Here is a 12,370-nt window from a genome sequence, read left to right as displayed (position 1 = left end):
AACAAAAAAGCATAAAAACACAGATTGTATAAGTGTTTGAAGAAATCCAAAATGCAATAATGATTGCACATTTCTTGATAATTTACTAGAGATATAAGAACTACTAGAACTGCCTAGTTCCAGAAGTTTGTTTGGATGTGAAAATGCAGTTAAAAAAACTATTTATAAGTGGGAATAGAATGTTGATACTCTAAAAAGTTACAAACTGGTACCTGCACAGTGATTAAAGCAGCACTGTCGTGCCAAACTTACCTTTCTTTAATCAATTCATCTTCTCTCCCTCTGTCAGGATCTGTTCTTCATGTCTTCCTGTCTGCTCTAGCCTTCTTTAAAACATAAGACAAAGCAGGGATTACTTTGTCTTATGGAGGTTTCCTACGCCCTACCAGCGGAGGAGCAAAGTGTGCTTCATTTCCGGTGGTCAGAGCAATTTTCCCACAATTCTCACCTTTGATCCGTGATCTTGAGATGCTTCCTGTCAGTATTCCCGAACGTCATGTCACTTAAACAGAACGCCGGCGAAACTACCGAATTTCGTCCTAACAGGATGAGAACAGTTTCTCCATTCGTGTTAGGACGCAATTCAGGACTTTGTTTAGATCGGAATTTCATTTCAATGAATGAAACTCCGATCCGATCTGTGCTGCGGCTACATCTTGCAGCCGCTTAGCAGATAACTCGCTAATTCCAACAGTATCAGGGAGCTTTCTACCAAAAGGGGCCAGGAGGGAAGGACAATAGTTCCCCCCACCATTTTCATTTAGGGCCCTCACCCGCCACTAATGGGTGGAGGCTGGGGGGGATGGACGGTAGGTATGTCCCCTTAGTGTTATTTAATCTTTACTCAGTATTAGTAAATTTGGCTGAAAGACCAATTTAGGTCTTTCAGCCTTTTGGTAGATAGCTACCTGATACCGTGGGGATTAGGGAGTTATCTACTAAGAGGCTGCAAGATGCAGCTGCGGCACGAATGGGATCAGAGTTTTATTCATTCACATGAAATTCCGATCTGAACAAAGTCACAAATTGCGTCCTAACGTGAATGGAGAAACTGTTCTCATTCTGGTAGGACGAAATTCGTTAGTTTCGCTGGCGTTCTGTGTAAGTGACATGATGTTTGAGAATACTGACAGGAAGCATTGCGAGATCACAGATCAAAGATGAGAATTGTGGGAAAATTGCTCTGACCACCGGAAATGAAGCACACTTTGCTCCTCCTCTGGTCAGGCGTAGGAAACCTCCATAAGACAAAGTATTTCCTCCTTTGTCTTATGTTTTAAAGAAAACTAGAGAAGACAGGAAGAAATGAAGAACAGATCCTGACAGAGGGAGAGAAGAAGAATCGATTAAAGAAAGGTAAGTGCGGCATGACAGTGTCGCTTTAAGACATTTTGAAACTGTGATCATGTTGAAAACACAGATGCATTTCTGCCTAAAGCTCAAAAATGCTGTTATTAAATGAAAAGGTTCTTGAGGGTTTTTTTACCTTTAAAATTTGGCTGCCTTTCTGTACTATTTTAAGGTCCTTCAGTTTTTTAGACATCAGACTCAGCATGTGGTGATAGATACTATCCAAGCTTGTGCCTGGGAAACAGAGGCCAAGACATGACTTCTGTATTTCAAGCACTGCCTCGTACAGCTCCTGCTGTGCAGCTGAGAACCTAAAGTGTGTAAAACAAGAAAATTAGGTTTAGAGCCTTGGCAACAGGAAAATATATTCTATTATAAAGACAAATTATACAGATTAAGGAACAGCACACTTGTTAAATACATCTTTAAATTCTATAAGGCTACATAAAATCACCTATTTCAGCAAACAAATATGTGGTTTTAGTTCTGCCATATTGTGTTAAGCCAACCATTACTTAACAGTACCCCAATTTATCACATTCATTTAGCATTATATACATATTCACAATGCTCTTACAAGCAGATCATTTAAATACATTTCAGCTTATTTAGCACTAGCACTATTTGATTTGTCTCCCACATTGTAATTTAGGCTTAACTCAACATGGCCAGGTGGTGGAACTGAATCCCCATTCAATGTTTGCTGAGATAGACAAATTTGTTTAGAATGTAGGAGCCAGCTAAAAAAGTTAGGAGCCAGGTTGGTTTTAAACTATTTGTTCGTTCTCGTTTAACATTCAACGAGAAAAATGCAATTCGATGAAAGTAGTTATTCTGGTATCTATAGCCTGTCCCTGTAGCCTTTTCAACGTAAACACTGCCTTTTCAGAGAAAAGGCAGTGTTTACATTGCTGCCTAGTAACACCTCTAGTGACAGTAACTCAGACGGTCACTAAAATCCTGTGTCACATGCTCTGCATGAAGGTGCTAAATCCCCAGGTTTTTCAAAAAAATTTAATCTTGAATCCTTTTTAAATGATCTCAAGAACATACCATGGCACAGATTAATACCTGATCTAGACTCTGCAATTGCATTTTTTCAGTCTGAGCTCTTGCTTGTTTGGAATTTGCCCATAGATAACATGGGCAATATCCTCCCAATGCTTTCCTATGGGAAAGCATTTGCTTTGCAATTCCCCCAATAAGAGACATGACTCTAAATTGAGGGTGAAGAAGAACTATTTTAATTAGCACCAAAGGGCTTTCTTTTATGCAGGTTTTCCCTACATAGGAACACCCACAGGGTTTTGTAAAACAACCAATAAAATACGTACATTACAATAAAACACTCCCAGCAATTACACACAAACACTCCCCTCTGCCTGTGATATAATTACTGAACACAATGGGTAAAAGTAATTATCACAGGCAGGAAAAATATACTTTTTACACATACACTGTAACTTTAAAAATATACATAAAAATTACATATTCGAACTCCGTACACCTTAATTACAAATATATCCAAAATTCAGCCAATTCCTTCCAGTAGATAAAAAGTTAGCTGGAAGTCCTTTATGACCGACTGCAAGCATATTTTCCTGCCCAAAACAGTTCCATAGATTTGGGCTGTGCGGTCGGTTTATTTTACACTGAAAAAATGACTAAGTCCCATTCGAACAAGCGTTCGAATCTTCGAACTGGACTTAGTCTCCCATGATCAGAGTCTAAACCCTAGATATATCTGCTCCGCCAATAAATTGCAAAGAAATTGCCAGTAATAGAGCATAGAACAAACTAAATACAGTACATATATATATTTAATGGTCCCTCTTAAGGGAAAGTACACAAAAACAACAAATAAATAAAGTGAAAAAAATGTGTTAATACAGTGCCGAGATAGAGGGTAGGATTATGATAATCTAACCACACAGTAACATTCTCATGGTATAAATAGCAATTAGAACCTTAAAATATAGCAGAAGCTTATAGTGGAAGGCTTCCAAACGCTAATTGGTCCATAACCAACTAGATATACTTGAGAATGTGCGCTAAGCTCACAGTGGTTGCATATTAAGTACTGAGTGTTATTGGAACTGTTATAAAACAACTTGTAAACGGACACAATATCCGTGGGTCAGTTATAAAAAGTGTATGATTAGAAGAAAGGTAAAAAAGTATCCCCTGAGAGGTAGAACTGTTTACATCAACTTCAGAAGAGCAATATGTTAACAACTGCACATATATTGTTATTGCAGTGATCCATAGATGGATACAGTCCGAAATAACATCAGGGGTGTAGGGGATGTTATTAGCGTCCAAGGCAATAAGTTGCAGAGGACATAAAGGAATATATAGGAAGCGGTGTAAATCGAACTAATAAAATAGTCGGTAAATAACACTGTCTCCCCAATTATAATACACCTGGTAGTCCCCAACTACAATGTAGGTTTCTGAGAGCTGAGGGGGAAAATAGAGAGTAAATGGCAGATAAGACCGCATGAATAAAGCGATAAAAAATGTGTAAGCCTATAAACCTCTTAACACCCTCGTTCTCTAGAACACGATCCTAGTGCCCAGGTTAAAAACGTATATTCGGGTAATGACAATGGTCCGGTCAGACAGAGCTCCAAATCGCTCCAAAGTTCGCTAGGTATAGAAAGTTACCCTTTAAAGAGTATCCAAAGTGCTCTTAGTTACAACCCCATCCAAGATACGTATAAATAATTACTATGAGGACTAAAGACTTGTCAAATATAAGTAGTCGTTGGAATACGGCATCGAAGGGGTGATAGTGAAATACTCCCTCCAAACCCAGAATAGAGCCGAACGGCTAGACGTCTAAATAAGAAATATAGAACAAGCCTAAAACACTCCCAGTGAGTAATAAATCCCCAAACCTAACTAATCCTATATAGGTCTCGGCAATGCTTTTTTAAGCTAAATGGTAATCCTAAGTAGGACCGTATAAAATATAGATATCGGTAACGCTCAAGTAAGACGGTATATAAATATACTGATATCGATAATGCTGGTAGGAATCAGCAACGCAAAGTCCTTAATAAGCTAAGTAGTGATCCTCAGTAGGATAGTATAAAGTATATTGGTGTCGGTAACGCTCAACGAGCGTTTTGGCGCCAGCCTGCGCCTTTATCAAGAGCTAACCGACTGTGAGGTTGGCGCCTCTTTTTATACCTTGATAAGGCCAGCCTATCGAGAAGAATGACGTCAAGATCTATGTCAGACTGCCCACATTCTGGGCGGGGCCGGAAAGAAGAATGACAGCCAGCCTTGTGGCTTAAGGGAATTAACCCCTTCTAAGCCATTAATTCAAAAGAGGTCCCCAAAAGGGAAAAGGTCTTGTAAATGTGTAGTTCACAAACATAAAATTGTCTGAGCAATAATGTCTATACTTAGAACATGCAAATGTGCAAGTGTATAAAGATTAACTAACAGCCAATATATAGGCTTATTAGTTGGTAAGTTTATAATTGTTTATACTCTATTGAGATAAGGGTGTAACATTGTGTTACTGTGTATCATACACCAGGTCATATTAGACCTATGAAAAGTAGAACATTTTGCTACATAGTCACATGTCTCAACTTAGGCAAATAGAAACCAAAGTTGACATTGTTAAGTTGTAGCAAGTGTATATTAAATGAATGGTGCAAATGAGAACCCTTCATTCAGTCCTCTAGGTTGTAGGGTCTTAAGCCTATATATCCAGAAACTTTCCCGCTGTCTTAAGAATCTATCGTAGTCCCCCCTTCTCTTGTCCCGTTTCACAAGGTCTAGCCCGCAGAAGCGTAAGCCATGTGATTTGCCAGAATGGTGTTTTTTAAGTGACGGGCGATGGGGGTTTCAACACAGTTTAGGAGATCGGACATGTTCTTTGATTCTTTCTATAAAAGGGCGGAAAGTTTTACCTACATATTTGCAATCACATTCACAGGTAAGAAGGTACACTAAACCTGCGGTGTTGCAGTTAAAGAATGAAGTGATGTTAAAGGTTTGTTTGTTTTCACTATTAGATATTTTTTTTGAGTCACGTTTAATATATTTGCAGGCGACGCATCGCCCACATTGAAAGGTGCCAGCAATGGGTGTACTCAGCCAGGTTCGGATATGAGGTCGCTGTGATTGATAGTGACTTGGTACTAGAAGGTCTCTCAAATTTTTGCCTCTCCTTGCTGTCATATATTTGGACCTAAAATCTTTTTGAGATGTGTGTCTCCCATTAGTAATGGCCAGAATTTTTGAATACCCGATTTCAATTTGTCCCATCCAGCATCATAGGTGGCAATCATGCGTGGTGGGGGGTTGGTGGAAGTGACGGGTACATTCTTAGCTAGTAATGTTTTTCTCTCTCTGATTCTATAGCTCTCCTGTAAGCTTTCTTGAGGCCGGGGGGAGGACGGTAGCCCCCCCCCCCCCACCATTCTTATCTAAGGCCCCCACCCGCCGCTCAGGGGTGGGGGCCGGGGGAAGGACAGTAGGTCCCCCCCTCTCTTTATTTAGGGTTCCCACCCACCGCTCAGGGGTGGGGGTGAGGGGGGGAGGACAGTAGGTCCCCCCCCTTATTGTTTTTTTAGGGCCCCCACCCACCGCTCAGGGTGGTTTTTAATTGTCATAATTTCTAATTCCTTTGATAAAATGTATGCACTCATAATACATAACTTCCAAATGTTATGTAAAACTGCAATCTGCAAAATGTATTTTTATATTCATTTTTATATGTATTTGATCTCAATTATTAATTTTAAACAAATATCAAGTGTATATTATACATGTTTATTACAAATATTTACTATATTTACTATAAATGACCATAACAAGTGATGATAACAACTGTATAAACCAAAAGTGATTAATGTTTTGGCAACCAAGTAAGTAGCAACAAGTAACAAGAACTTTTTCGGCTATTTAAACCGACTGTTATATCCAAGCGGCATCTTCTGATGAAGTGAGACCTATCTCACGAAACGCGTAAGGACTTGTTTCCGGCACTAACCGCAAACCGCTACCGATAAGATAATTTGGAACGCACAGAAGGGTGATCAGTGAGACGCACGCGGTTCCAGGCAGTGTCTCTCAACCAACCGGCCGGACTGCAGGACCCATGCCACACTACCCCAAACCACCAACAGCGTTTCCATACCCTCTTGATACAGACTGTGAGTGCGATTTTAATATATTTACTTTGAAATAAAATTCTTTCATACAGAAAACACTCTTGAGATCCCTATATATATGTTCCTATATGTTCTTTAAATATTTTTGTCCTCAGGGGTCTTTTTTAAACTGATCAGATCCTGTTTTGGCTTTCTAAATCCATTTATTTAGTGCCGCTGTTCTGTCAGATTGCTATACCTTGTCAGATTGGTATACCGGAAGTGACGCAGGCGCACTGGAAGTGATGTGGCCACACCGGAAGCGACGTTCAGACGGGGGTGTGCGCCGCCGCGCAAGCGCACAACAACTGGGTAGGCAATTTTAACAGCGAGCACGGGAAATTAACGCCACAGTGCGCACGCGCGTCATAGTACTCCCGTCAGAGGTACAGCGCGCATGCACACTACAGGGCAGGGAGCACTTCACCCTCCACGCGTGCGCAGTATAGGGGTAGGGAAATTTGATGGCCATTTCTCCTGTTAAATCTCCCTACCCCTATACTGCGCATGCGCGGACCCAATAGACCGCGCGTGCGCAATGTGGGGTAGGGAAATTTCACAGGAGAAATGGCCATCAAATTTCCCTACCCCTATACTGCGCACGCGCGGGGGTAAAGTGCTCCCTGCTCCCAACACCCTCAGCCATCTGAGGGGGGTACATTATATTGTGGGGGGTCTCTAGATTATATTGGGGGGGCTGTACATTATATTGGGGGGTCTGTAGATTATATTGTGGGGGGTCTGTACATTATATTGGGGGGTCTGTAGATTATATTGTGGGGGTCTGTACATTATATTGGGGGTCTGTACATTATATTGTGGGGGCGTCTGTACATTATATTGGGGGTCTGTACATTATATTGTGGGGGGTCTGTACATTATATTGTGGGGGACTGTACATTATATTGGGGGGGACTGTACATTATATTGTGGGGGGTCTGTACATTATATGGGGGGTCTGTACATTATATTGGGGGGGGGGTCTGTACATTATATTGTGGGGGAAATACAAATGTATTTCTTAAGGTAGTGAATTTTATATTATAGTGCTAGATAGTAGACTTGATTCTGTAATACTCCAAATTTTGACCATTACTGGTAAATATAACACTCTCTAAAGAATTATAATGCTAAATATCAAGTGATATGTGTACAAGTGAATAACAAGTAGGAAGACTATATTAGTCTACATAAATATATGTGAAACTGGATCATAAGAAGGACACTAAGAGATACAACATTAAAGAAAAACCATGAAGTCAATACAAAGTTCATGGATTTAAATGCACCGGAACATGGTCTATGGCCACACACCTCAAAGAAGAGAGTTGGTGTGCAAGAGGTCTTTTATTCGTTTGAGATATATATATATATATATATATATATATATATATATATATATAAAAAAAAAAAAAAATCTTGATAAAGACCCTGAAGGGTCGAAACGTTGATGTGGAGGTGATTTATTGAAATACATTTTTTTGAAAATCCAAGTGAGTGCTCCTGTCTCCTTTCTCGTCTATATATATATATATATATATATATATATATATATATATATATATATATATATATATATATATACACATACACACACGCACATACCCTGACACACATCCTCACACACAGATACTTATCCTGACTAGTGATGTCGCGAACATAAAATTTTCGGTTCGCGAACGGCGAACGCAAACTTCCGCAAACGGGCGAACCGCCATAGACTTTAATGGGCAGGCAAATTTTAAAACCCACTGGGACTCTTTCTGGCCACAATAGTGATGGAAAAGTTGTTTCGAGGGGACTAACACCTGGACTGTGGCATGCCGGAGGGGGATCCATGGCAAAACTCCCATGGAAAATTACAGTCTGGTTTTAATCCATAAAGGGCATAAATCACCTAACATTCCTAAATTGTTTGGAATAACGTGCTTTAAAACATCAGGTATGATGTTGTATCGATCAGGTAGTGTAAGGGTTACGCCCGCTTCACAGTGACAGACCAAACTCCCCGTTTAACGCACCGCAAACAACCGCAAACAGTCCATTTGCACAACCGCAACCTCCCCATTTGCACAAGGTTGGATACCAAGCTAGCCATGTCCCGTTCCTTGTCCTCACTGATGTCATTGAAGGTCTCTTCCTCCACCCAGCCACGTACAACACCAAGGGTCCCCGAAAGGTGACAACAAGCCCCCTGGGACGCCTGCTGTGTTTGGTCTTCCACCTCCTCAAAGCCACTCCTCTTCTTCAGACTCCTCTCTCTGCGTTGCCTCTCTCTGCGTTATTATAAGGTGTGTTAAGTAGTACTATTCTTATCAGTTAATTCCCTGTTACGTCCCCTATCAGGGGACGTGTATATAAGGCATAGATTTTAGGAAGCGGGAGATGGAAAAAGATGTTTGGTCGGTCCTCCTTCAAATTTGGGGCACTGCACGTGCAATCTAATGTGCCACCAGATAGGAGTGGTGTGTTAAGTAGTTCCCCTCATCAGGCCTTTTTAAGTCGAATGTATCGCCCACTGTCAGTCCCTTCGGGGTCCATCCCTCATTCATCTTAATAAAGGTGAGGTAATCTAGACTTTTTTGACCTAGGCGACTTCTCTTCTCAGTGACAATACCTCCTGCTGCACTGAAGGTCCTTTCTGACAGGACACTTGAAGCGGGGCAAGCCAGAAGTTCTATCGCAAATTGGGATAGCTCAGGCACGGGTCAAGCCTGCACACCCAGTAGTCAAGGGGTTCATCGCTCCTCAGAGTTTCGATATCTGCAGTTAAGGCGAGGAAGTCTGCTACCCGTCGGTCGAGTCGTTCTCTGAGGGTGGATCCCGAAGGGCTGTGGTGATGCGTAGGACTTAAAAAGCTCTGCATGTCCTCCATCAACAACACCAGATAGGTGACAACGAGCACCCTGGGATGCCTGTTGCGGTTGGTCTTCCTCCTCCTCCTCAAAGCCACATTCCTCCTCTTCCAGCGTTGCTGCAGGTCCAGCAAGCGATGCTGATAAGGCTGTTTCTGGTGGTGATGGTGACCACAACTCTTCCTCTTCACGCTCATCTATGGCCGGACCCAGCATTCTTTGCAGGGCACGCTCCAGGAAGAAAACAAATGGTATGATGTCGCTGATGGTGCCTTCGGTGCGACTGACTAGGTTTGTCACCTCCTCAAAAGGACGCATGAGTCACAGGGATTGCGCATGAGCGTCCAGTAACGTGGCAAAAAAATTCCCAGCTCCGCAGAGGCTGTCCTAGCACCCCGGTCATACAAATACTCATTAACGGCTTTTTCTTGTTGGAGCAGGTGGTCGAACATTAGGAGTGTTGAATTCCAACGTGTCGGGCTGTCGCAAATCAAGCGCCTCACTGGCATGTTGTTTCGCCGCTGGATATCGGAAAAGTGCGCCATGGCCGAGTAGGAACGCCTGAAATGGCCACACACCTTCCTGGCCTGCTTAAGGACGTCCTATAAGCCTGGGTACTTATGCACAAGGCGTTGTACGATCAGATTACACACATGTGCTATGCACGGCACATGTGTCAACTTGCCCAAATGCAATGCCGCCAACAAATTTCTTCCGTTGTCACAAACCACTTTGCCGATCTGCAGTTGGTGCGGAGTCAGCCACTGATCCACCTGTGCATTCAGGGCGGACAGGAGTGCTGGTCCGGTGTGACTCTCTGCTTTCAGGCAAGTCAACCCCAAGACGGCGTGATGCTTCCGTATCCGGGATGTGGAACAGTACCTGGGGGGGGGTGCCGTTGATGTGGAGCAAGACGCAGCAGCAGATGAGGACTCAGCCGAGGAGGTTATGGAAGAGGATGGAGTAGGAGGAGTAGAGGAGGTGGCAGCAGGCCTGCCTGCAAGTCGTGGCGGTGTCACCAACTCCTCTGCAGAGCCACGCATTCCATGCTTGGCAGCCGTCAGCAGGTTTACCCAATACGCAGTGTAGGTGATATACCTGCCCTGACCATGCTTTGCAGACCAGGTATCAGTGATCAGATGGAAACTTGCCCCAACACTGTGTGCCAGACATGCCATTACTTCTTTTTGCACAATCGAGTACAGGTTGGGGATTGAATTTTTTGAACGCCTCAGACTCCACCAGCTTGTATGGTAAAAGCTGGCGGGCTAAGAGTTCAGTCAAGCCAGCTGTCAGACGCCGGGCAAGGGGGTGACTTTGTGACATTGGCTTCTTACGCTCAAACATGTCCTTGACAGACTTTGTGACATTGGCTTCTTACGCTCAAACATGTCCTTGACAGACTGTGGGCAGATGAGCAGGAACTGCTCAAGGCGAGAGACGGAGGGGCGGATGGTTGAGAGAGGGCAAGGAGGACAGCATTGATTAACGTGGCTGAAGATGCTGGACCAGGAGGAGGATGGCGGCTTTGAGTTTGTGTGCTGCTTGTACTCATGTGTTGATCCCATGCTGTGAGCCTGACACAGAGGCTGGCTGGCAGGCAGGCAGGCAGGCAACTGCAATTACATTACACACACAAAAAAAAAAGATGTTGTAGCCCTAAAAAGGGCTTTTTGGGGTGCTGTCCTAGCTATCAATTTCCCTATCAAATCAGCAGCAGCTACACTGTCCCTACTCTCACTAAGAATGTAGCTTCGCAATGAATGTAAAATGGATGCTGTCCAGGAGGTGGGAGGGTCTGGGAGGGAGGGTCTGCTGCTGATTGGCTGGAATGTGTCTGCTGACTGTGAGGTACAGGCCAGGGTCAAAGTTTACTCAATGATGACGAATAGGGGGCGGACCGAACAGCGCATGTGTTCACCGTCCGCGGCGAACGCGAACAAGCTATGTTCGCTGGGAACTATTCGCCAGCGAACAGTTTGGGACATCACTAATCCTGACACACAGATACATACCCTGAGACACAGATACACACATGCAGATACACACTGACACACATGCAGATAAACAGACACATGCAGAGATACATACACTATACATACAATGACACACTTAAGGATACACACCCTGGCATAGAGATACACACATTAACACACAGATACAGAGACACACATATGTAGATTTCCCTATCAAATCAGCAGCAGCTACACTGTCCCTACTCTCACTAAGAATGTAGCTTCGCAATGAATGTAAAATGGATGCTGTCCAGGAGGTGGGAGGGTCTGGGAGGGAGGGTCTGCTGCTGATTGGCTGGAATGTGTCTGCTGACTGTGAGGTACAGGCCAGGGTCAAAGTTTACTCAATGATGACGAATAGGGGGCGGACCGAACAGCGCATGTGTTCGCAGTCCGCGGCGAACGCGAACAAGCTATGTTCGCTGGGAACTATTCGCCAGCGAACAGTTTGGGACATCACTAATCCTGACACACAGATACATACCCTGAGACACAGATACACACATGCAGATACACACTGACACACAGATAAACAGACACATGCAGAGATACATACACTATACATACAATGACACACTTAAGGATACACACCCTGGCATAGAGATACACACATTAACACACAGATACAGAGACACACATATGTTGATACACAGACACTCACACGCTTACACAGAGAAAAATAATGCAGATACACAGATACAAACCCTGTGCTGTGTGTTAGGGGTGTTCTGTGTGTGAGGAGGGGTTTTCTGTGTGTGTGAGGGATACTCTGTGTGTGTGAGGGGTGCTGTGTTTGTGAGGTGTGCTGTGTTTGTGAGGTGTGCTGTGTGTGTGGCAACAAATTCAGACCGGACCTATGGGGATATTGAAATGAATGCATACTGTGTATGAATTATTTCATAGTTAACCCTGTATGTTATTTCTAATACATTAAAGATAAAGCCTTCAAAAAATTAAAGGGTGAGAGGGAAATACA

The 12,370-nt window shown here is 43.2% G+C and overlaps 1 protein-coding gene across 2 annotated transcripts in view; it reads right to left on the bottom strand.

The window, feature by feature from the left end:
- XPNPEP3 (X-prolyl aminopeptidase 3) overlaps positions 1-12,370 on the bottom strand; it is a 342,416-nt gene that overhangs the window by 145,531 nt on the left and 184,515 nt on the right. The window contains exon 8 of one of the 2 annotated variants that reach the window (XM_063427587.1): positions 1,487-1,661. The exons of the other annotated variant lie outside the window; for it this stretch is intronic. Within the exon in view, the coding sequence (XP_063283657.1) occupies positions 1,487-1,661 (175 nt within the window). The remainder of the gene's footprint in view (positions 1-1,486; positions 1,662-12,370) is intronic. 2 annotated transcript variants of the gene reach the window in all.

This window comes from Pelobates fuscus, chromosome 7 (genome assembly GCF_036172605.1).
Source record: "Pelobates fuscus isolate aPelFus1 chromosome 7, aPelFus1.pri, whole genome shotgun sequence".
NCBI lineage: Eukaryota > Metazoa > Chordata > Amphibia > Anura > Pelobatidae > Pelobates > Pelobates fuscus.
This window is presented reverse-complemented; position numbering and strand designations above follow the sequence as displayed.